This window comes from Tyto alba, unplaced genomic scaffold (assembly GCF_018691265.1).
Source record: "Tyto alba isolate M040663 unplaced genomic scaffold, T.alba_DEE_v4.0 Super-Scaffold_6, whole genome shotgun sequence".
Lineage (NCBI taxonomy): Eukaryota > Metazoa > Chordata > Aves > Strigiformes > Tytonidae > Tyto > Tyto alba.
This window is the reverse complement of record NW_024881327.1, coordinates 2,659,451-2,685,177: the sequence shown is the minus strand read 5'-3', so window position 1 is coordinate 2,685,177 and position 25,727 is coordinate 2,659,451. Positions and strand designations below refer to the sequence as shown.

General features: G+C 38.5%; 1 protein-coding gene across 2 annotated transcripts in view; it reads right to left on the bottom strand.

Annotated features, from left to right (window-relative positions):
- Positions 1–5,220: 5,220 nt before the first annotated feature.
- Positions 5,221–25,727, bottom strand: part of SH3RF1 (SH3 domain containing ring finger 1) — a 90,252-nt gene continuing 69,745 nt past the window's right edge. For both annotated transcript variants that reach the window (XM_042808229.1, XM_042808230.1), the window contains exons 7-12: positions 23,710–23,864; positions 21,118–21,288; positions 20,696–20,955; positions 16,851–17,209; positions 14,461–14,795; positions 5,221–7,923 (exon numbers count right to left, since the gene is read on the bottom strand). In XM_042808229.1, coding sequence (XP_042664163.1) covers positions 7,755–7,923; positions 14,461–14,795; positions 16,851–17,209; positions 20,696–20,955; positions 21,118–21,288; positions 23,710–23,864 — 1,449 coding nt within the window. In that variant the 3' untranslated portion in view covers positions 5,221–7,754. The remainder of the gene's footprint in view (positions 7,924–14,460; positions 14,796–16,850; positions 17,210–20,695; positions 20,956–21,117; positions 21,289–23,709; positions 23,865–25,727) is intronic.

Sequence of the window (25,727 nt, the reverse complement as noted above, 5' to 3'; positions counted from 1 at the left end):
CCTGCACTTGACAGAAGATACTTTCTGGTACTGGTGGATTTAGCCATTACTCAATAAAAAACAGGGCTGTACGCTAGTTAAGTCCCAGCTGCAGGAGTAAGCTCCGTTACTGTCAGCTGTAAGAGTGTGATACTTCACAGTCAAAACCAACCCTGTTACGCAGAGCGGCAAAAGCACCAAGAGACCAGATGGGAAAATTCCCCCCATCATCTCGTTCATCCGCCAAACGCTCGCACGGAGTCCACACAGCAGAGGTTTCCCAACATAAACAGCTGACAGCGCAGAGGCAGGCACATCCCACCGACCGGTCGTTCTGCGCCAGCCTGACCCCCGTTTACTACATTTACATCATTTACTCAGCTTAGTGTCAAAAAAAAAAAAAAAAGGAATAGCTGTGGTTGGACCAGACAATGTTTCACTGATCTCTTTAATTACAGGGCTGTTCCTCCTCCCACCCATTCCCCACTGGCACATTCACTGCTGACATGTCAGTCTTTACTAAGGGAACTGAAGCAACTTTCCCAGACTCAGGAACTAATGTTCAAGCCTGGCTGATCCTGTGCTGGGGAGAGCAGTTGAGAAATGTTACCCACAGAATTTTATATTTTAGAATTTAATTTTTCTTGGATCATCTAAGTATTCACTAACGCTGCCAAATCAGAGCACTGTTGTAAGAGCACTGCTGTGTTTCGCAGTTACGGCCAAATTTGATCAAATGCAAACAACGTAGATTTCCTTATCAAGGAGTATTCTGGTTGAGAACAAATGATAAGTGTTGTTTGCCATTTTCTGGAGCGCAGCTGTAGCAAACCTCCAAATAGCAATATGGTGTGGCATGCACAAAGGAACCACTAAAAACTGGTCCTGAACCAGTCTCCGGCTCTTCAGACGGAATTCAAAGGTCATCTCATTCTTGCTTTCTTAGTCCTATTTACTGGAGACGTTCTCAGCAGAAACACTCGAGCTTTCTGAGAATTATGTCCAGCAGCCTCTGGCAGAAATCACCAATTCAGTATTTAGGAATATGCATTAGGTGCAAGTAATCGAGAATACTGAATGCGTAGGCAGGACGAGTACCCATTTTGTTAAGAGTTTTAAAGCATGTATCTCTTTGCATGTGTTCTTACCCTCCATGAAAAGGTTGACTTTTATAAAGCCCAGTAATTTATTTTTAACAGCTATTAAATTTCATCCTTGTAAAAAAGCTATTTTGTGTATCAGAGATCTTAAATTACTGGATGCGAAGGATTTCAGTGATACGCAGGGGAAAACAGTTAATCGTGGACTATAAACTTGTGAGTTGGACAGAGGCATACAGTAAACCTTTGATAAAGAGTAGAAAATAAGCAGATTTTCCTGATCTGTGTGTATTCAAAAGGCACAGTGAGATTGCCTAACAGAGGAGTGGAGAACAATTCTTTGAACTGTAAACTTTTTAGAGCTAGCATTCTTCAGCTTACTGAGAAGTTCAACCAGCTGAAATAAGAAATTTGACCTAGGGCACGTCCCTTGTTGTGGAGAACAAAGTCAGTGACCACTTTAAAGTCATTCTGCTGCTGATTCATCTTCTCTCCCAAGCATCCACGGATATACCATGAGAAAATACAGCAGCAAGTAACCACAAAAGATTTTGGGGCTAGCAGCTCTTAGCAAACCAAAGCCTACTCTGCAATTGTGGATCTGAAAATTTATAGGTTTGATTGAAAAGTGAACAAGTCTTCCACGCTTTACAGTGCTGCTAAATGGCATCATCTTTGATCTAGTGCCTCAGCCATACCGGTGGGACAAACATTTTTTGAGAAAAGGATAACACAGCCCAAATAGCTCCGTATTTTCCAAGTATGAGAATCACCCAGCTCGGTTTCTTTCAGACATATTCATTCCTCTAGGGCAGATGAGATATTTTCTTTCACTGTTTAACAGTAGGGGGCATATTCAGTGTATGCCAGCGAAGTTTAATGAAATCAATGAAGTAGCACTGATTTGCAGTAATTGAGAGTCCAATCATGTGTTCTAATGCCAAAGAATCTGGATATTTGAAGGGCTCAGATTGCTTTCCTTTCTGCGAAGGGGAGTGTGGGAGGGGGAAATCAACATCTGCTTGCTTTGTGGAATGGGGTTCCATCTAAGATAGCACAGACAAGAAAACACCTATACAGATACTTAAAAATCCTGACATTTTTCTTTCTGCCTTCATACTTAAAGTGTATTTTTTCTTGCTGTGCTACCTAAATTTCCACTCTCGACACTTGTGTACAGGCTGTTCCCACCACCCTGAAACGAGAATGTAGCTACTGTCTGGACACATCTGGTGAATTGGTTTTGATCTGAACGACTACTAGATGCAAACACCAGGAGGCCTTTGGGTTCTGCATGCCACGTAAACCGAACCATCATATGGGTACTAGAGGTGGCTGCGGAGTGCAGCTGAGTGCTGCTCATTCACATGGAGGAGATTTTACAAGCTAGTTATAACTGTAAATAATTGAAATCCGGGGCTAACGTTACTGTGTTTAAATTGTCTTTATTCCACTGAGTAGGAATGGCAGATAATTTAAGAACTGATTTTGCCACTTATCTTTTCAGTGAAGTAACACAGCTGACAGGAAATAGTGCAGTAGAAGGCACAGATAAATAGTAATTTCTGACATCTACCAATATTCTATTCAGTGTAACCACTAGGACTTGATAGGCATGCATGAAATGCACATTATGTTACATTTTGCATAGATTTGGACATTGCAGATTGGATACAGTGAATTAATTTTTGTTTTGTTCCTTGCATCAGGCTGATTCTGATCAAACAATTCAGCTGTTAAAATGGATCAGCTACGATCCAGAGAAATCAGTCTTCTAGGAGACTACTCTAGGGGGAGGGATTAGAGGTTCCAGCTGTTGCTTGTATTTGGAGGCAGGTCTAATCCATCAGAATCTATTTGCAAATTCACGAAAACCCGTCAGCCCTCACTTTCAAAACAAGTTTTACATGGCCCACCTCAGAAGAACAGGAAATGTCAGTTCGGCAAACGAGGAAACGGAGGCTCAAAAAGGCGAGACCTCAGGTTTTCCAGAGCAGCTGCTAACTTCCAAGGCTCTCTAGAAGTTCATCTCCTAGAAAGTAAGCGCAATTTGAATGACACTGTGGGAGGAGAAGGCGCTGCATCCACACCATTTCCCGAGGCAGCCCTCCAGTATTAGTGTTACTGCATAGACTAAATAGAAAGTGGACACTACCCGTTTATTAATGCAAACCTGCAACTCCTGCTGTGTTTAACTTAGTACTCAGTGTGAGATATATATATATATATTCTCAAAGCACACCCATCCTATCAAGCCTTTCAGGTAATGCACGAATACAGACGCCTAGTTTTGGATTTCAGATGCGTTTTGACATGAGAACGACGACGCAGCGCAGACCGACAGCAACAGCAGTTGTTCTGGACATGAGCAGCAAACAAATGCAAGCTCAAGGAACTACGTACAGACCAAGGGCTGCATTTTCTGCCTCAGACATCCAAGTTCCTCTTAGGTACTTTCACAGAGCTACCTCTGGTGACTGGGGTAAGATCACACATAAGTTAGCTAAGATTCAGGTCCCATATACAGGTCTTCCAAATCCTCTTCTCTTTCCCATTTTCCCCCACGTTTAATGTCCATGTCCCCACTGTCCACCATCACCATTCTCAGCTTTTTTGTTGTTTCTATATACAAATATTTCAAGTATGCCAGCTTATGAATGACTGAGTCATTCAAAAGAATTACGACACTGGTTTTACTCAAGTCAAACTTCAAACCTCCTTAAGATTTACCATTAACCGTTTATCAAAGTGTGGGGAAAGAGCACCTGAGAGTGATTCTGAGAAGTATACATACTGCAGATTCATTATAAGAATCCAAAGGCGATGTGTGCATTGGCATGTCCTACAGAAACCAGCGGCATTGCCATTTATTGTGCACGTACACGAAAGACTATACTGCAGGAGTTTTAGCAATGCCAGGCACAAATCCTTTTAACTAGGTAAGGGGATTCATGTGTTTCATTAAAGTCACTATACACCTTTAAACACATTTGCTTAAAGCTACTGGAAAGAACAAGCCAACTAAAACATTTTGCCAGCCCTGTGAAAAAAAGCCAGAATGCTTAGAAGCCGTGTTTTTAAGCGAATGCAAAACTATCATAATTGTCATTACTGCTATATGGCAGAGGTAACGAAGTGAGGGTGAATAGGATTTCAGGCACCTTTGGCAAACCAAATATTAAACACACACTAGAATTACTCATCGATTACAATACCAAAACAAAACCAACCCAAAGAAATAGTCTTACTTCTAGTGCACAGCCATGATGTTTGCGGGTACTTTTCTCCCATGGATGCACTGATGTCAAATCACAATTCTGAAAAACAAATAAAGCTGCTTTTCTATACTCTCTGTTCTGCATTTCTACAAATCACGTTGCCTCCCCGCCTTCAGTTAAGGAAAGTTAGGCTAGCTGCTCCTCCTTCACAGGGAGGGCTTCATGCCGCATCACTCCCTGCTAGCAGAATCCAGGTCCTGGTCAGTCTTAACTAGCGTGGGGTCTGTTGGAGCAGCTGAAACACTTCCAGCCTAAACATTTTTGCAAACACTTCTAGGATTAAATTTCCACCATTTTCCCAGCAGCCACACAGGTATACAGTGGACACGTAACCACATTCAAATCAAGAAAACCTCCTAGTTAGGCAGTTACTGTCTGACTGCTGTGCACAACAAACTTCTTCAGGGCACGCAGGTCTCTTCCCACCAAACACTTTTGCCCTCAGTGAACGTTTGTGTAGATGCTTCACCCTCAGGGTTGGGGACTATCTCTCAATATACACGCAGCGTATCTACTATGCTTCTTCCTCTAGGGAAAGCACTTTGTAACTATGAGGCAGCTGATATGCTGTCGACAAGACCAAACTAGTCAGTCATGGTCAGACCGAGATGGAAGTTAACCTCTTCTGAAGTTACTTGCAGAAATAAGGAGACTGAAAAGATCAGCCAGACCCTCACTTCTCTCTACAATATTTTGCATTATAGTCATAATTCCAAACTTCATACCTTATGGAATCTGAAGACTTTTTCTCTATGAGCAGAAATATCCTCCTATGAATTCTGAAATTAAGTTCTGGTAATTTTATTGTCAAATTCTTTACAAGTAATTTATGTTTAATGTTTGCATACACATTTTGATTTAGCTGTTTGCTAAGAAAATATTTATTATGATTGAAAGTTTAACATAGTAAATCAAACACTTAACATTCACTGGACTTCAAACATAGATATAAAATACCTTACAAAATTTTGTATGGAATTACACAAAGCAAATGCACAGGGTTTGTCTGTTTCTACACTGAATTAATCCCAAGCCAAAACCAAAAATAACCCCTAAAAGATCACAAAAAAGGTATGATAAACTGCATTTTTGTCATTGTTGCACTGCTATGTAATAAGCCCTTTTTACAAACATTTACTTAATGTTAAAAAAAAAAAATCAATTAAAAATGTATTCCATCTAAAAGAACTATTGGATTAACAGCTGATTTTTAACTGACTTTACACCATGAAATTCTATTAATAGAGGTACCTTAGTCACTTAGTTTAAAATATGGAGAGATAGAAAAAAATTAACTTTTAGTAGTCTTTAATATAAAATGCACTAAATTTTCCAAAATAAGATTATGACACACTAGTGCCAATTTATGCTGACAAAAGCTGGTATCAGCTTCTTTCTAACTAAAATTCATTTCACAAAACCTTTATATATTACATGAATATTCAAGTAAACTATTTTAAAATATTTAAAAACACAAAAACTGAATTATACAGTGTTTCAGAGAAATGGTTAATCTGGGAATGCTGTCATGTCCAACTATATATATTTATATATATATATATTCTTCTTATTTTTAAGACCATCATGATACTACCTGATATTGCAAGAAATCTTTGTCATTAACATTTGATACTTTTAAATGTATAACCTCAAAAAAAAAAATTATACAGATTTAACACATCAGTGTGTACTTGTTCATCACTGTTTCTGTGTACTGTGTGACACTGAATCACACTACTGGCTTTCCTTTGTAAAGTGCTGAGTAACAGCCAAATTACATCAGATTTAACTGGAGATGACAGTGCTCAGTGTCTTGCCAAAAAATCACCATTAAACTGCTATAACCAAACAATAAAAAACAAAACAAAACAAAACCAAAACAAAAAAACCCCACCCAACAACAAACAAGTTCAGCTGAGTGGCATGTGTGTTCACCAGTGTCAAATCTCTAACAAAACCCTGAAAGACTAACAACGCTTTTCTTGCAGGCTGCATTCTTTATATCCGTCAGCTGCAATGACATTAAAATATTTTATTAATGATTCAAACACTGGACACCTCTGGTTGAAGATGAGTCGCTCACTAGTTTTGGTCAAGTGGCTTTTGGGAAACTTTCAGAGCAAAATAACACAGCGACAGGAAATTGTAATGGAAAATGCCAACCATGCACAATTATATTACTGCAGGAATTGAGTAACACATGCAGGACAAAGAAAAGGTCAGAACATACCAAAGTAGCAATGGTTAAGAAGTCAGTAAAGTTTTCACAGTGTTTCATACAGCCTTTTACTTTAACACAAGTGCATCACTTACCACCACTATTGCTCAGACATTTTAAAACATCTCTTGGCCATGCAGATCAGTTTGAGAAGAAAACAGCAAATTACACTTCTTAGGCATTTTTAGACATTAAGTACAACTTATAATTTTATTTTTATATTCAGTCTTATCAAACATGTTTTCAAGTGTTGGGCTTTAACATTCCTTCCAATTTTGTTGGATCCTGAGCGCTAAATGCCCAACGAACTGGCCAAATACACAAAGCTAAGCTTTGTTCAAATAGCCAAGATATTACATAAACAGAAGGTACAGGGAATTTCTTATTGGCACCCCTAAATTTATTCCTTCCTAACCGTGAGATGATCCTAACCTTGAGATGGTTGAATTTTATTCAGTTGTTCACATACATCTTTGCCTCCTGGAAACATTACTCTACTTGGGTGATTTATGAAGAAGTAGAACTAGACTCAAGAACACCACTGACTTGATTTTTTTTTTTTTTCCCTCCGTCCAAAGAACAAAATACACATTTTTTTTTCCCCACTTGGCAAATTCTATTTGACGCCACATCACCACCACTCAACATTAATTCATAAAACAGAGACTTACTCCACTGTCAGACACAGCAGGGGGAAAATGTCCAGAGGATAAACGGGAGGCTCTTTATCAGATATAATTGCTTGCTCATAAGGAGAGAATCCAGCTTCCCCTTAGTTATTCTTTCATAAATTAATAATTTGTTAAAATCATAGTCACAAGAATTTTAGCTATTACACAAAATTCAAGTTTAAAAAAAAAAACAAGAATAAATTAGTTACAGCCTTGTAAACAATTGTTCATTTATGTAACATACTTGGGGGAAAAAAAAGTTCCTCTATATAATAAATCAGACAGTACAAGGCACACATCACACTTAAGAATCCAAAGTGATAAAACCAGCAGATGCCTTCATCTTCTTTGTTCGCTGGTGTAATTGTGCTATAGACACTGTAAAAATATGTAGATTTTTGTTTACATTACAGTCACTTGAAAATACTCCATGACTGTGCTTTTTCTGGTAAAATATTTGTGCTATTTTACAGTACAGTATGGTTTGAAGCTCTTGGAATTAATCTTCTCAAATGTTCTCTACAAAGCTGCCAGGGAAAAGGCCAGTTTTTCCATTTCGTTGCAGAGTGCCTTTGAACCAGCCATCCTCGCGTTTTTTGTGCACAAAAACAATGTCACCTTCCTTAAGTTCAAGTTCTGCTTCACTCTGAGGAGGGTAGGATACCACAACCCTGTACCTGTGTAATGAGAAAAAAAAAAAAACAAACACACCTTCATTTAGGTTGGTTTCATGGTTTTTGCTTTGTATTGTTTTTTAAACCAATGCTTTAAAAAATATTCCTGTGTGTGTTAAAACTTATGAAAACAGGAAACTGCCTAGAACCATTTGCTGAGTACATAACATCTTAAAAGTTAAGTACATCTTGAACAGTAAATAACACTAGTAACGTAATAAATTCAAGCCAAATGTATGCATCTCCTTTAAAGTTTTCTTCATCGATATTCCTGTAAAAATACACACAGTGGTTAAATAACAGGAGAATGTTGTAGACATATTTTTAGATAAAAATTTGCAGGCTCTTCCAGTCAGGATGACTCAACAATAATCAAAGCATTCACAGCAGTACCTGGGCATAATTTTACAACTGTATGTTTAAGGAAAGGCACAGAACAAAAAGAAGCAATTAACGACACCTATTAATTTGCATTGTTGTTCTAAATTATTTTTGTTTATCTTAGAAACTTTTCAGGATAGAATGCATGCCATCTTATTTGGACACAGTTGAACAATTTGTGTACTACTGTATTAAAAATAAACATTTAAAAAGTGTTCAAATCAACAATTTTCTTAAGCATTTGATTAAAAATGTGGGGTTTTTTTAATCTTTCACAGTAAAATCACTTTTCAAATACGAGTGCATTAAAAAGGCGCTACACTCTTCTATCTCTGTTTTTCAATGTGCGTAACAGCACTCGATCTCTTCTGCCATGGTTCGAGTTCACATCTACCTAAATTTTAAGCGTTACAGCTCTGTAGACAACTGTGTCAACTTCTTGATCAAGTCGTTATAACTCAGTTTCTAGTTACACAGCCAATAACATCTGCATGTGGAAATCAAGTAGAATCCATGGCTGACTGTGGAATTCAAAAGCCTCTAAGGTTAAGAGCCTTAAATGTAGTGGTAGGAAATCTGTTGGACAAAATACAATTTCCAGTTAAAACCAGAACATTTTGCACTTACGAAGATTACATAATACATAGATTAAGATAATTATTGTTTTCATATTCTTTGTTAATTTATCTTACTCTTAACAGTCATTGTTGAGCATTTTTGCATATTTTCTCCGTATTTTCTGAAAACACAAAAAAACAGGATACTTCTAGTAAAGCATGGAATACCAACTGTAGCTCAATAAACATTTTAATACAAGTTAATTCTGTAATACTGAAATGGAGAAAGGTACTATATTATAGTACATTTTGCTTAAGAACATATACAACAAAAATGAAGTCTGTCCATATAGTTAAAAGTATTCAGAAAAGAGTAGCAGCACTGTGTAAATAATTAAAGTCTCTTGGGAAATCTATGCATAGCAAACCATATTAGAACTTAATCAGCTGCCAAATGTTATTTATTAGTGACTTATAAACTATGAGTTTGTTTCAGTCATGACAATCCCCAGATTTCAGAGGCTGGAATTATTAGATTCCTGTTTCATAGAAGTTACCAAGCCAATTACAAGATTTGTTAGTGTAGAGCTTCAGAATGCTCCTCGTCCGACCGAGGCAGCACGGCAGATGCCTGCGCTGACCTCTGCTCTGGGCAACTTGGGGCTTTAACGCTGACTTAAGACATAAGAAGCAAACGGTTTTAATAGACTGTAAGTTTTAATTAAGGCTGTGAACTACTCGAGATAAAACCTGCCTCTACTCTGGCAGGACAAGGTAGTAAAGGATAAAAGAACTGCAAGAAAGCTATGGAGAACTACTGTAATAAAAAGGCTGCTTTCAGACTGAAAATTAACCAGCACACTACGTAACACGCACATAGCACTCGTTTTACCCAAAAGAAAGCCCGTTAAAAAACGGGCTCTGAGAAGGGAGACCTGCCTGCCTTACCTTGCGTTCTGCCCAGCGCTGCCTGTAAACGTCTGACTTGTGAGAGGCTGGGTTTCAGTTTCCAGCGCTGACCGCCTGTAACCGCTGGACTGGTCTGTTGTCCCCCTGCCTCCCGCTGCTGCCTGCTGAGTGTTAAAGCCAACAGCCTCGCAAAAACCCATCTTCTCTTTCCCCACCTAGAGGATCACCGACTCGCGCCGATACGCTCTTCTCCTCAGCTTTTCGTACAGTTTTGAACTCCCTCAGCCCTGCAGTCATTTAGTCCCTCTCATAGCTTCACAACCGCTTTGATATCCACCTTGTAATCTAACGTCTAAACCAAAGCACAACACCGCTGCTGTTAAAATGCTATTTTACTGTATTTGTCAGTGTTCAGTGAGAAGCCGCCCACCAGGCCTTGCCCACTTAAATCATATCTCCTTTTGTTAGGACAAGCCATCAAATTTTATGCCACATTTTACAAATCCCGTTTGCCCAAATAGAGGTGATCAGATCCAGACTCCTCACACATTTACAGCTATCTATTCAGATCACCTTTGATCAACTATAGAACAAAAACCGTTCTTCCATTTCCTGTTTCATCATCTACAATGTACTACCAAAACTACCGATTTCATGCAGGGTAAAAAACTTATGCTTCAGCTCAGAAGTTCGTTGCCAGGTCCCTGGAGAAAAATAATCACATTTACTAAGCGTGACCTATGTTTTGGAAAAACATGTTCATTCCCACGTTTGACACTTCCAAAACACTTCCTTGTTTATCTCCCTATTCGTTTTTTTGCAAAGGTTTTCTATGTCTGAAGGTCAAATTTGCAGATCCTTTGTGGGCACCTAATCTATTTTACATGCAACTAAGCTGCACAATATACATTTTCTTCTTTCTATTTTCTTGGGCTGTCTTATGCTACTTTTCGTTATTTTTCAAAATACTATCCTCATTCTTTATAATCAGCTAGTGATAAAGTATTAATAATATAAGAAAAGTACATTAGCTTCCCAGAAGCAGCCACTGTATTTGCCATCAGTTCTTTCTTAATATTCCTAATGTGTCTGGCTGTATCCCAGTGCTCTTGCACTCTGTATTGGTGAATTGTTTTTTTTTTTTTTGAGGAGGGTGATTGTGGCAGTGGTCTGTCTTCACATTCCTCCGTTCCACTTTTCATTTTTAATATTGACATTTCCTCACACTTTTCAGTAACATGAAAAAAATTATATCTTTCAGGTGTTTTTCCCTTTCTTCATTGCTTCTGTTTGACTAGATACAAAATCCTGCTTTTCTTCACAGCTATTTGTAGGTGATTTTTGAACAGTTATCTGTGGTTTTCCTGATCACCACGTAGGTAAAAATATTCTCTCACATGCAGAAAATTTTAGCTGAGAAAAACACAGAAAGTTGGAATTACTATTATTACACAAGTTAAATTCGTACTTATTATTCAAGTTTATGCTTTAGTTTCTTTTTCTTGCACGGTGAATTTTTACTTTTCAGCTCACCTATGCCCTGCTGAGTAAGGTGCCTTGATGCCTGCAGACACCCACTGAGGGCAGACTGATTCTCAGCATTTAATTAACAGCACTAAACGCTGCCAGATGTGATAAAACCTGCTGCCCTCTAACAGCACTGGCCTGCTCACTGAAAGCAGATGTTACACCAGTCATTTCGTGGTGGATAAAATGACTTAGGGTCACTTCAATCACAGAACAAAATTACCACTGTCCCTCACTGTAACTGGATGAAGGATTCATATTATAGTTTAGGATATGCAGTGATGTGTGTTTAGGTTCAACTTCAGGTCTTTTAATGCCATTGTGGAGTGCTGGGAAGTTTATTATTACAGTGCTGTATATTTACTGTAAAACTTAAGGCTATTTAAGAGAAAGTTCATGAAAAGAGCTTGAAATATTTTTTTGCCTCTTGTCATAGAAAAAACTAAATCCCTCCGATAACCAAATTACTGTGCATACATAGCATAACATGGCTCCCTCTGGGAATTTCAGGGAGTTGGGACTATCCTTTTAATGAAAAGACAGTGATCCTTGCCCTTGTCAGCAATGCATCAATACAAGAAATCACAACAGCCCAAGACAACTTGTGTCTTGGCTGGAAAATCAGAGGAAATGACCAAACACCACTGCAGAGTCTCAGGTGACAGGAATTCTCCAAACTGCTCCAAACTGGAAGGAAGGCTTGGCTGAAATTTCTGTTTAATTTCCCTGCTCCTTCTGAACAAGAAACATATGAAAGAACGTGGACCACAGCGAGCAACCAACCTAGTTCATAGCAGAAGAGTGAATATAGGACTGGGAACTATAGAGAAGACCTGCAATAGTAAGATGGAAGGGAAAGTCATCATCTTCCCTTCCTTCAGTGAAATGGCCACTATTAAGTATCCATCTGCAAATCCATGCTATCAAACAAATCAAATGCCTATCCATTTATTCTGTATGATTGGAAACAAGTTCACAATTTTTACTTCCAATCTGCTGTAGAACATACAGGAAAGACATACTCTAGGACAATCTGCAGTTCTAGTGAATGGAGCAACAGTGGAATTAGAGTAAAAGTTGGTATTGCATCTTAAAAGAAGCACGGAGTTCGGGGAAAACTCTGTATCCAGAAGAGGAACGTTCTCAAGTGCTTTCCAGAGTTGAGCCAGCTACTTTTGCTCCTAATTCATGCAGAACCTGACTCCTAAATCTTCCAGGCACCTTTGAAAATAAAACTTAAACGCTAATAATTACACTGCAAAGCCAGAGTCTGAATAGAAAGACTACTGTTTCTTTTTCCAATCAGATTGTAGCCTGTGATTGGAATTGTGATATGTAAGAGCAGAATAATCTTAAGAGATTTCTTCAGTTTTCTGTTGAGCTTATCCTCATGAATATCTTCCTCCACAACCCCAAATTTTCACAGAAGATACCATCGCAGCATCAGTGTGTTGCTTACCCACCCCTTCTTCCAAACAAATGAAGATAATCAATGCTTATAAATTACTTTGAAGATACTGAATACAATGTAAGCAGTAAGTATCATTAAGTATCATTTTAAGGAATTCAGCCTAAGGAAATGGAAACATGGCAAAAGCATATCAGCAGGAAAAACATTAACCCTACCCTGAAAAGGACAAAGGCAACCCAGATGAAATGCTATTTAAATACACTGACTAAAATTCTGCCTGATTACCAGGAAGAATGATCATGTGGTAGCACTTCTCTGGTAGGAGTTATTATTTAAATAATAGGAAGGATATAGAGATATATTAAAAAGAAATGTTGAGTGAATGTTATTTCTAGATCAATAAAAATACATAGCATCATTTTCTGTAAGCAGTTCTGAGAAAAAAAAAATTTCCATCAAAGTGAAAAAGGTACTTTTTGTGAGGATGCAAATAGCCTTACACAAATATCCACTGGTCATGCCAGAATGAATTTGATATTATTTTCACATTCAAAGCCTAAAAACGTGTTACTGTGCCAAACAGACTTACGATAGTATGAAAATAAATTATGTTATTCTTAAAGAAAAGTCTTTCAGGTTTTATTTTTCCATCTGTAAGTGTAAATCTACTTCTGTAACTGTAAATCTACAGAAATTCAGTATGAAATAGACATTTCCTGCAAGGAAATTGTATAGAAACAGTAATAACCTTTTAAAAAAATATTAAATATAAAATAAAAAATATAAAAACTATGACAGAAGTAAAATAAGAGACAAAGTAGAAACTTATGTACTGTCTGGCTCTTAATACGTGGACATAGCTTAAGATCAATGGGCCTCTGGAAATACAATGGTATGCCCACACACCACGAGTTAGCAGTATCAGAACAAAGTCTACAGTAGTCAGCATGAATCATTTCAGTGCTAGAGCTGTTAACATTGCAACTCGACTCTTTTTTTTTCTGTACACCACACAATCCTGTAGTTACTGCAAAAGAAATTCCATGACACTCTTCATATTGCTTGTCTACTATCAGGAATAATAAAAAGAGACAGTGGTTAGAAAACTGCCACTTCCTTCACAGTCCGTGCCATATACTGAGGGCTGGGAAATTTGAAAATAATAGGTGGACACAGAAGAAAAGTGACAGAACTTCAAAGCAACTGCCTGGCGGTTTCAGAGTCCAGACAACTGTGTGTGTTTCAGGCTCACCTGCCAGGACTGGGAGGCTGCCCAGGAGCTTGCTTTGTGGAGTGCATGGTAATGGCGCATTTGGGTGCTAAAAGTATCTCTGCAACAGCTCAAGAAATGACATATTAAATCTACTCATAAGGATCTCATTCACCATATATTTAGATTAGCAGTTATGCACTGCTAATAATCTTCAAGGGCTAACCTGATATTTGTAAATGCAAGAATGTAATGTTCACGTTTTGCAAAATAAGAGGCCCATTTCTTCTACCTCAGTTCTCACACCAAACCTGTGATCACCATATTTGAGTGCCTGTTCATTCCAAAGCCTCAAAGTAAAGCAAAAATAAACAAACGTAAACATGAGCGTTGGTTGATAAGCCTATTAAGGCATTGTTGGAAAAGTAAGTTTCCACTTACTATAAAACCTCAGCATTTTGAAGCAGCTCTAACATACACTGCGTGTGTCAGAGAGAGGATTTTTTTCTTGGTTTGCCTGGGTCCATCGGTGTAGGATAGTTTACCTTTCACAGACAAGAGGCCTGGATTCACTGAGGACCGGACCCAGGGACGAGCAGGGCTGCCGAGGCGGCGGGGCTATTGGAACAGAGGAATCCAGGGAACTTGTTTTCCGGTGCAGCGTCTCCTGTGCCAGCGCAGAGACCTCGCTGTCGGCGGGACAGGGCCCAGCCCTGCCGTGACCTCCTGCTGACGGAAGCTCTGGCCCGACCGCACCTTGCAGGCCTAACTCTGCGGCCGCCTGCTCAGCCTCCAGCGTCGGTGATGCCGGAGGTGACAGTCGAGGCTTGCGTTTAGTGGATGCTCCAGAAAGCAGTTTCAGCAAACCTTTTTTTTCTTTCTGTAAACCAAAAGCAGTTCATTTTAGAACAAAAGCCCCCCGGTGAAGAGCTGAACGCTTGCTTCTGAGAGACGCCGTTGTGATCAGAGGGGACTCGGGAACGTATGAGGGAGTTATTTGAGATTGTACAAATTACAAAAGATAATTATGGAAATTATAAGAGAAAGATAATTATTAAAATTCTAAAGCAAAAAAGAGTAAGTCATTTAGAGCATAAACCAGCTAAGTTCTCTCACTTAGTTAGTCAAGGATTACCTCAAAAGCCAATGGCACTGGCCCAAAAAGTTGACTAGAAAAAGGAGTGAGGAGTTAAGATTCCCACAATGGGAACCTAAGTAGTGAAACATTTCTTCAACATGGGTGTTTCTAGGAAGGCATAAAGAGTCATTTCAAACCAAGCAAGGAGAAAAAGTCTGCCCTGGAGGCTGCTGTTTTAGATAAGTGTCTTTTATTTATCCTCCCTCAGTAAGGGAAGACCTTCATGATTTAACAGAAATTTGCCACAAGGGGAATGTATTGTGTTTTGCTGCTCTGCTAGAGGGGAGAATTGTAAACATTCTTTTTGCCTGTCCAGACAGGAATCCCTGAAGACTATTACTTACCCTGAAGAGAATTATTTAAGTAGCTTTTGTATTTCTTGTCTTTTTTTAAGGGGTGTGGCAGTGATCTTCTTACCAACCCTTTGACTGAGTGAATTTAGTGCTTATGAGAGGTGCCAGAGTGTAAGCCCTGAAGACAGAAATAAGCTATTTAACCACAGAAAGAGAAAAGCATGAGCAATGTGAGATTTTTATTATGGTTTGGGATGCAGTGGAATTGGTGAACTGTGAATGAAAAATCCTCTGTCCTTCTTCCAAGTCTCCAAGAACTTAAAGCTATTTCAACGAAGAACTGCTGTCTAGCAAATGGGAAAGAAAAAGAGAAACTCAAAGAAATTAACATAGTCCAAATATGTTAGCATCTTTAACCTTAAACTATAAGTAAGTTTTCTTAAAGTCCTGCCTAAGGGCACCTCAGTCTGATTTCAGTGGCTATGGCTAAAGGAAATTTAAAATAAAGTTCTAGGTACCTCCATTTATTAATCAACAAAAATAATGAAAAAGTGAGATTAGTGTACAGCGCATGATTAAAACCTTCATAAACTTCATTCAGGAGCACATGTGGGTGAAGAGTAGTAAGGTAAACTCTAAAACATTTGAGATGCAAAGGAAGTTGTCAAAAGGAGAAAAAAAAAAAATCTAACTACACCAGAACTGTAAAACAAAACCAGTTACAAAGTTGGAGGAATGTTTCTGCCTACAATATAACATAATCACATGGCTTGTTGGACAGTGAGAGTTAGTTTAGACACAGAGGAAAATACTTCAAATAGAAGGAAGGAAAGCAGAATCACTACAGACTCTACTGATCTACATTTAGAAAAGACAGTTACGTGCCTTTTTTTACTTTGTCCAATAAGCACTGCTGGTGTGCCTGCTTAATAAGTAAGGCAACCTAAAAGAATACTGATTTTCACTAAATATTAGGGGTTTTTTATTAGACTGAACTTTTTATCTTCATGCAAGTTCATGGGGATTTATTTCTTTCTTTCTTTCTCTTTTTTTTTTTTTCTTTTTGTTAATTACAGGCTTATTAGTTTACATATACTTACTGATAACATTTGCTAACCATACAACTTTAGAAAGTATTCAGGAAACTTACTGCAGGTAAAGAAAAACAAAATACTTACAATTCCAACAGTCATTCTAGTATTTCTTCTTAACTTTATGCATTCCCCTTTTGTTTTTCCTGCTTAAAGCATGAACCTGCTACCCTATTTTAACACTTCTTCAAGGCCTGCTCTATATTTTATCCATCCTAAATTATTCTTGTATGGCCAAGAATAAATTTGCCCATAGCTGTAGTCACAAAATGGCTGCCTGAGTTTCAGGCTCGGTCTTAAAAACCCTTACAATGCTGCTATTCAGCAAATGTAAGAAAAAAGTATGGATCTCTTAAAAGTTTGCATGATGAAAATTGGGGGAATTCAAGGGAATGATTTTATTCTCTACCCACCTTGCCATCCTTGTCTGCTTTACTGACAGCAGCATTTCCACCAGCTGCTAAAGCACTCTCTGGAGATGCAGGAGCTCCAGGGTGAGTGCTTGCAGTTCTTCCACCAATATCTCCCTCCAAAGATGAAGCAGCAATGTTGGGAGAATTCAAAGAAGCTGCTGCACATGCCAGTGGGATGGTTGAGCGGTTCACATTCACAGCCGTGACGTAAGCAGCAGTATTTGGAAGCTGGGGCTGGAGCTGCTGGGAGGCAACAGAGTGGTGGGGAATGATCACAGCTGCAGGAATAAGGCATGTTGGACCCTGTGCTTGTATGGGTGTGACTGCTGCCGTAGGTCTTTCTTGACTGTGTGCGGCAACTGGAACAAAAGAATAAAATGTGAGAGAGTTCATCTCTTCACAAGTCACACAAAGTGAGGTACAGTCACTGTGTTACAGCTAATCGGTCATAAGAAGCTTCCTTCCTACCTTCTTAACTTCCATTTATATTACTAGAGTGATATCTTACCCAGCATCAAATTTATGTCACCAGAATAAGGAAACAGCATATGCTATTCTACTTGCACCAGTATGCAACAGAAGAATAAGACCACTGCAACCGTTGTGGAGAAATCTAAGCTGCTGAGTAAAACGTTTCACATACAGACAGAGATGCAAAGTGAGATTACATTTCAGTTTGTAAAAGCTAGCTAAACACTGCCTGGAACTTGTTTGTTCCTTTTAATTCACTGTGTAGTTGTCAGGGCACATAAAGCAAAGTAGGAAGAAACACTCCTTATAGAAGCTGCTAAAAATATAATTGGATTGTTTTCCCTAAACTATTCACAAAATCCACAACAGATTTAGTGGGTCTTTCAAACAATAAGTACAGTGGCAATTACTGCTATGAGTGGTTTCTCTGAAAATGTAAGCTATTGTCTCTTGGGATGTTTAAATATAGAAGTGGATTTACTCATATCCCTGTGAAATAAAAGGAACATCTGCACTGGAAGTTGGAGAATAGCACAGGGCTGAACATAGGAACCTGGGCTGCAGCCTAGCTGCAAAGCACAGGGCTCTGCATGAACTGATTTATCCTTTCCAAGAAGCAACAATGCTATTATAGTTATATGGTCAACCATACATGCTTTTGGATCATTTCAACACCTTGGGTATCTCTGTAGCGCTGGGTGGAATGAAGTGCAGTTATCTTAACCGAACAACACGAGGCAAAATGCAGCATCCCAGTGCTGCACAGACTCCTTCCTTCAAATACTCTGAAACTTAGTATCTAAGGAAGAGTCATCCCTCTAGCTTGGTGCAGGTACATCTCAAACGTATCAATTCATTCTGATTTTTCAGATGCTATTTAGAGTTTTGGGCCTGCTATAAGTAATATCCTGGAATCAAGCCTCTAGCACTTGATCCCTTTATTCTGCTCTCTGCAAATTCCCCTGGTAATTTGGCTAGATTGCATCAACAGTGTGTTAGAGAAGACTGACAGAGTTCACAAATTTGATATAACAATCCTACACTATTATACTCAATTACAATCTCTACGACAAGAAACACACATTCTTTCTTAAAAGGAAAGCACCACTAAATGGTACGTCTATTTTTTGATACATAACCTCTTCCCCTGTAGCAGTCACTTCCTAACTGAGTACCGTGAACATTTCAAAAAGGAAGATAAGGAGAGTGCAGCAAGACTTTGTAAAAAACAATTATTAATGTTGCCTTTTGTTTGTGAGACAAAGTCAGTTTTCTTACAAGTAGCTGCTATTCTTCAAGATATGTCTACACTTAGATGCAATCAATGGAGTACAAGCATGGAATAGTTTTCCGGTTTTGTTTTCTTATCTCTGATGGAATCCATAGGAAAAATGCTTCAAGCCACCCTATTTTCATATAGTTCATCCTTTAATGAAAGAGGCAAAATACACACTTTCTTCCCAGTTCCTTTCAATCAAAGAATGCCTAACCCTTCAGTGAGGGTGATGTCAAGCAAAGTCTCACTAAGATAATTTGAAGAAGGGTCCTTGAAGTCCTCAGCTAAAATGAAACCAAAGAGCAGCCCTGTAAAACGCAGCATTGATCTGTAAAGCCTCACCAAGAGAGTAACACTCAACAAAGGTGCCAGGGAAAGCTCAAGATGATCACATTTCAGATGCTGACTATAAAGTTCTCTGAAACATATGAACATAAAGCAACCATTATTGCTTCAGTTCTCAGCCTCTTTTAAGGGACAGATCTGTATTTGTGACTGAACAGTACACCTTTACACCAGAATCCAATGTTAAGTTCTGTGTGAAGAGAGTGCAGCCCCTTTGATTTTTCCATTTTGGATCTGAAAAGTTGGTGGGTAAATATGTTGTCTCGTTTTCCAGATGAATGGAAATGTAAGAGCTTATTCATCTCAACAGCGGTGCAGAGATGTGGGGACAGAAAGGCGTCTGGACCCCACAGGAGCCTTCTTCTTTGTACTGTCACTTGCAAGCTTCCAGGCAGCTCCAAAGAAGGATTTAGAGTAGAAACCACCTATGCCTAAGAGGCAGGAAAGTACAGTTGCTTTGCTTAGTTTTTCTTACCAGCTGCCAATAGCACCTGGTTATTTTTATATAAAGGTAAAGAATAAAGTTGTTATAGAGGACTATCACATCTGTTCCAGCCTAAGATCAGACTGCAGGAAGTTGAGGCCAATTAAGGGAGTAAAATATCTGAAGACATATGTACATATCCTTCCTCCAAAAGCAAACCTGGTGCTGACATCCAAATATGCACAGGGTGTTTTAGGAGATGCATGACTCTGAAGAGGGAGTGGGCTAACTCACGGATCTTGAGACCATAAGAAACAATCATCCTTAAGGGGATAACATAATACCATTTGCATCTTTTGCTTTCTCTTCTGCTCTGCCAGTAAGAATCTCATGATTAAAAAAAAACCCTTGTCACAATTCTCTCACCAAGAGATCTTAGGTCCCAAACTCAAGCCTGGAAAAGGGAACACTGGGACAGTTTGAAATGGAGTATATTTTTTTTCTTTTCTTTTGAGGCCCTAGGAGCAACTGAAACAGATTATGCTCCAGTTGTGTGGTATCTTCCTAGCCTGGCACATGCACAAAGGAGCGCATGGATTTGGTAAACAAAAACTCTTGGAAACATCACTATCAATCTTTATGGAGCTGGGTTTAAACAACAAGAAGGCATGTTTCACTATGATGTGGCCTGCCCCAGACAGTAAAGGCGGAGTTATACCTGTCAGAAATACACAATTTTATGACATAGATGGTATGGATCTTGAAGTCAGTATAGCCTTAGTGTTTCAGAGTCAAAGCTAGAGAACAAACTGACATGCCTAAGGACCAGCTCTGAGCCAGAGACCTGGAAAAGAAAGAATGAATACTAAAGGTCTTCAAAGATGTTAGGAGATAATTTAAAAGTGAATGCTAAGTTAGAGCAATCTGTAGCTGTTATGCAGTTAACACAAAAAAAAAAAGATATGACTCAGATGTTCTTATCACTTTTATTACTATCTGAATTACGTATGAGTGGGGAAGCTCAAAGAATATCCCCACCCCAGACACTGCTGGAATAAAAACAATTTCACCTGAAGTACTTGCACATGAATTCCCAAAACTGGGACGTGTATGTATGCACAGTTGCTTAGAGGAGATTCATAAAAAAATTCAATAATTCAGAGATATATTCTAATTTCAGACAGCACTCAACTCAAAAACTACACAAAAATGCCCGAACCGCCCCCCCCCCCCCCGCATATTTACACGCATGCTGACTCTAGTCACTTGCCCAGACAGACTCTAAGGTTTGTCCACCACACACACAAAGCTTTATTTTATTTTTTTTACCTGTTCTAACTGCATTGCGAGCCTGGTTGACTGTCATTTGTCCTGTCACATGCATAAGAACCTTGGTTTGTGGACTAGTTTGGATATGTGCTGCAGAAACCACAGCCGTGGGTACTGTACTGGAGCTCACTGCCACGCCGTTCCCCTGGAGCTTCTGAGATGTTCCACTAGCAGTGGAAGGGCTGACCACAGTTACCACTCGTCCCGTTTGGCCAGCTGTAGACATGGGAACTTTTGTTTGGGATGCACTTGTCACTGTCCTGCCAAAATTAAAAGCAAAACACTAAAATACAACTGAAAAATTAACTGGTTGTTAAAACCCGCAGCTCTTCCATTATCCAGTTTTAGTATTAAATCCAAGGACAGAATAATTTTGGACTTGAAACTAGATAAACTATTTAGACACTTGTATAAAAACATACCTTGTAACTGGAGCCACATAATTTCCAGGAAAAACACCGATCTTGCTTGTATGCATGGAAGTTCCCTTGAACCAGCCATCCTGACAGCGTTCAAACACTAAGAACATCTCTCCCTTCCGCAGTTCCAGTTCATCTTCTTTTCGAGGAGTATAAGGGTATATAGCAATATACCTAAAAGACAGGAAAGTAGATGCAGTTGATAAACCTAAAACAATTGAAAACATCACTTGTGTTTTCTGGCAGAGAGAGACCAGTCAGAGATGAGAAGGCGCGGCAGAAAGGGTTTTATGTGTTAGTCGATCCATCGTACTATTGCAATACTAAAACAGAAGTTATGGCAGTATTAAGGGAAACTGACCATTAAGAATATCCTCCTAATTGCACTTTAATGTAATTTACAATACTTCTAGTAAGACTGTCCATTTTCTTAATTAAGTTAGTGTACTTAATTAAGTGGGTGTTTATCAACTACAGATCCCAGCATATCCCACTTCTCTCTCCCTATACCTGCTTCTAGTATCTCTTATACTTTGTGACATGCCAACTTTTTTCTTTTTTTTTTTTTTTTTTTGTGGAAGGATGGGGAGCAGGGAGAAGTTCTGTTAGTTGAGAGTGAAAGATCAGTATCAGAACTACTTTTCAGATTGCAAAACTGGAATCTCCCTGTGCAACAGCAGTGCCAAAGAAAAGATACATGACTAGAACTTGAAGTCTATGGGTAAAGTAGTTGGCAGTTATTCACTTGTAAAGTTTATTTTCTTTTTTTCCTTCTAAGAAACATTAATACATAATACCGTACATCTGAAATCGTAGCGAGAGTTCAGAAACATTTTGCATTTTTTCTTTTTAAAAATACATTCTTAGAAAAAAAAAAAAAAAGTAAAAGTAAAACCAAAGCTCCTGCAGTTGCATGGTGGAATATTCCTAGGGAAGTCTTCAAATAACATTGCACAGTTTCCTATTATCACATTAAAAAAGTGACATTGTTTTATTCATCGGTGTTCTACTTTCTGCCACAGTTCGAACATAAGATAACTGTTTAAACAGTTTATATAAAAATGTTTATATAATTATTGACCCAGACCTATGGGAAATAGCATTCTAATAAATCATTTTCTCAAAAAGAATATACTTTTCACAAGAAACAGCCAATTAGGGTATACGGGGAGTCTATCCCCCTTTTTTGAAAAAGGATCCATCATTACTTGCAATGCTAGCCTATCCCACTCCCCTTGTAACCCCAAGGGTAAAAAAAGCAGCTTTACAAAACACTTTCATCAAAATTGTCTCTTGTGCACAGTAACAGTAGCATTATCTGCATGCTTCTCCTTTTTGCGTTGTATTTTTGTTCCTTACTGTCCATCCAGGAAACTCTGCGTTATCTGCAAAAATGCTTCAAGGGCAGTATAGGCTCTTGGTGAGGCAAGTCCAAATATGCTTTACAGGCAACATGAGACCCACGGGCTACAAAAGGCTTCAGTGGTACACGATACAGGGGGATCTACAAAGCCACACACTGAGGCTCTATGGGAAAGCAACTGATGTGCTCTAATTGGTGTTCATTAACTTCCCTTTTAGTTAAATCATTCCAAATTTCATTAGTATCCTCATATAGAGCAACCCTTTGAAGATGGAGGATGGGAATAAATGAGATGGGAACTTGATTAACTGCACTAAGCACAATAATCCATAAGAAGCAGTGTTAAAATGCCTGACACCAAAGAAACAGCCCAAATCCAGATGCACCTGCTATACAAGAAGGGCTCTCTTGGAGCGGGAGGAAACCTGGTGGGAAGATAAAAATAAAGACACAGAACAAAAGCAGTTCTTGCATTATTCAAACGTGTCCTATCAGATGGCTTAGCCACTCCTGAATTTTATTTCTTCTTTTCTCGTTCTTATTCTCCAAGCTGCAGACAAAGAAGTTTCCAAGAAGAAAGATGTTGTCAGCAGCACATGTTAATATACAAAATATTTTCACCCAGAAGGATGACGCATATTTGCTTGTATTACAAGTGTGAAGACATAATGCTAACTAGCAGCTTTCTGCCTTCATTCCAAATTGCCACCCACTAATTAAGTGAACTGTAGAATCTTCAGTCAAATTTCAACTGCAACTTACACAAGCAGTCTGACAATGACATGCTAATATAACAGCCTAAATGAAATACAGCACTTTCTGTGTTTTGGCATAAGTTATTCCATATGAGAATAGCCTTTTCATACCGTACATAACAGAAAACATTGAATAAGTTCACTCCAGTTTTTGCCACTTGCGGGTTACACAGTATTCATCACTAACTCGAAGATTCATTCATCTTCTGCGTGAGAAATACTTTATATTTATGAAGTGAGTCCTTTCTGTACACTGCAACAGCTGATTATATTTACCTAAGACATAAATAACCCTCAGTATGAAGGCTATTTGGGGATATCACCTTTATGTATGTTTTGTTGCTTTTGTTCTGAGTTGCATGCTTGGCTTTCTGGGAATTCTAGCAGAATCTAGCCAGCTGGCATGATATAAGCACACGTGAAGTTATTGATCTCGTTCCATTTTCCTGACTGGTGAAAAGTTTCAATTTTACTTACACACTTGGACGAGTTTGTGGTCGTAAATGTGCCATTTGGTCAGTTGATCCTGATGTAGGCCTTTGTATCACACCTGCAGACTGAGGTCCAGAAGAGGCCGATGCAATGATTGCAGCAGACAAGAGGGGTGGTGGTGGAAGTGGGGGATTCATATTCTGATTTTATGAGAACAAACAAAAAAAAATAGCAACAGATGATCAATATTGTTTGATGAGTTGAATCGGCTGCAAAAAAAAAAGTATGATAGTCTAAGGAAATGGGAAAAACCAGCCAAGTTGAGCATTCCTTTACCTACTGGCACAATATAACTGGAGAGTTAGGTTTGTCTGTATTTCTCTTTTTCCAGTTTAAAATCTTCAAGTCCTGACAGCTAATTAAGCAAATGACAAGCAATTTCTCCACACAGGAAAAAATGGAAAGCATTGTTTCTAATTATAACATCTTTAAGATAGGACACAACAAAAATTCAGAAGCTTTCCAGGAGGTAGATTTTACATCCTACTGCTGACTGTACTTCAAAACATGATTGTTCCGTAACCTGAAGCTGAAACATAATACACAATTCAGCAGTAGCGCACCCAAAACCACCTCTTCAGGGGGAAATTTTCTTTTGATGTATGGCTTACAAAAGCAAGCACAATATGAGACCATAGTCACCGAGCTATTGTTACCACTTTCTCCTATTCTTCTAGTTTAAAGAATTAGCTTTTGAAATTCAGTATTATCAAGATTGGTAATCTTTAACAAACACCCCAGTAAAAAGGCACAGTTCCTTTACAGGCACATCGTAATGGGGGTCCTGCCTACAGGCTTCTAGCCTTTTGAGAATCAATGGAGCAATTGTTACCTTCTGCTCTGTAAAGCCTTAGACAATTCTTGAGGACCTTGTCTACTGACACTCCTGGGAAAAGTCTCTCACAAAAGGAGAACTTTTCCTTGCTCCCTTTCCAAAAATAATTATTTGTGTTACAACGCACACAAAGAGAGTAATAAAAAACCTCCAACGTCTGAAAATGTAAAACTGAATTAATTTCAAACATGATCTTCAACATAACACAATCCTTTAATACTGAAACAAAACTCTAAACCACACCACTTCAGGTTTAAAAACCACATAACAAAAATATAAACTAACAAAATGTCCTGAAGTACTGCCTGGCTCTTCCAGTACATCAGCATATAAATGCACAGTATATTATCAGTTTGGAAAATATATAATTGAAAGTCATTTTAATTCCCCTCAAACAGCCTACTTCTAAAGGATGGGTTTGGTGTTTGACTTTTTTGGTTTTTTTTCAAATCCAGAGAAAACTGATTAACTAATTGTTTTTCAATTAAAATTCTTATGCTTAGTTATGATAAATTGCATGGTATGCTGTGAAATATTCCTATTTTATTTCAAGCCTTTTTCGAGATTGTACATTAATGAGTTTTTAAGACCAGTTGGCCCTCCTGTATCCAACACAAAGCAGACATGACCTGCTGGTCACTGCGAGCTTTGATACTAACAGTTGAGTTATTTACAAGAACAGCAATTGTATTTGCTTCACATTCCAGATCCCCATCGACCCAACAGTCTTTTTTAAGTATCATACTGAAATACCAACATTTCTCTTTCAGTTGCTTTACAGCAGAAGTTATTTTCCCCTCCCAGTCAGCTTCAACAAATGTCTTAGCTCAAGCCAAGCTTAACGTGAGCATCTAACTTTTAGGCAAGCTGTCTATAGAATATAAATTCAGATCTTTTTTTTAGGCATCTAGATTCCTTTATACATGGTGGAACCTGTAAATCCACATTAGGAGACGATTAGCTTGAAATCTTTAAAATTAAACCTATTCATGCACAATATCAAGGTTGTCACGATTCCACAGTTCCTGCACGTCTAAAGATATAAATGCTGGGTGTTGTATTTTATTCATTTGAACACACAATATACATTGAATTTTTAGCTGCAATAAAGGCACCTTCCCAGCTCTGTTTTATTCTGCTTTATTCAGGTTCTGCTCCCCTCCCCGTG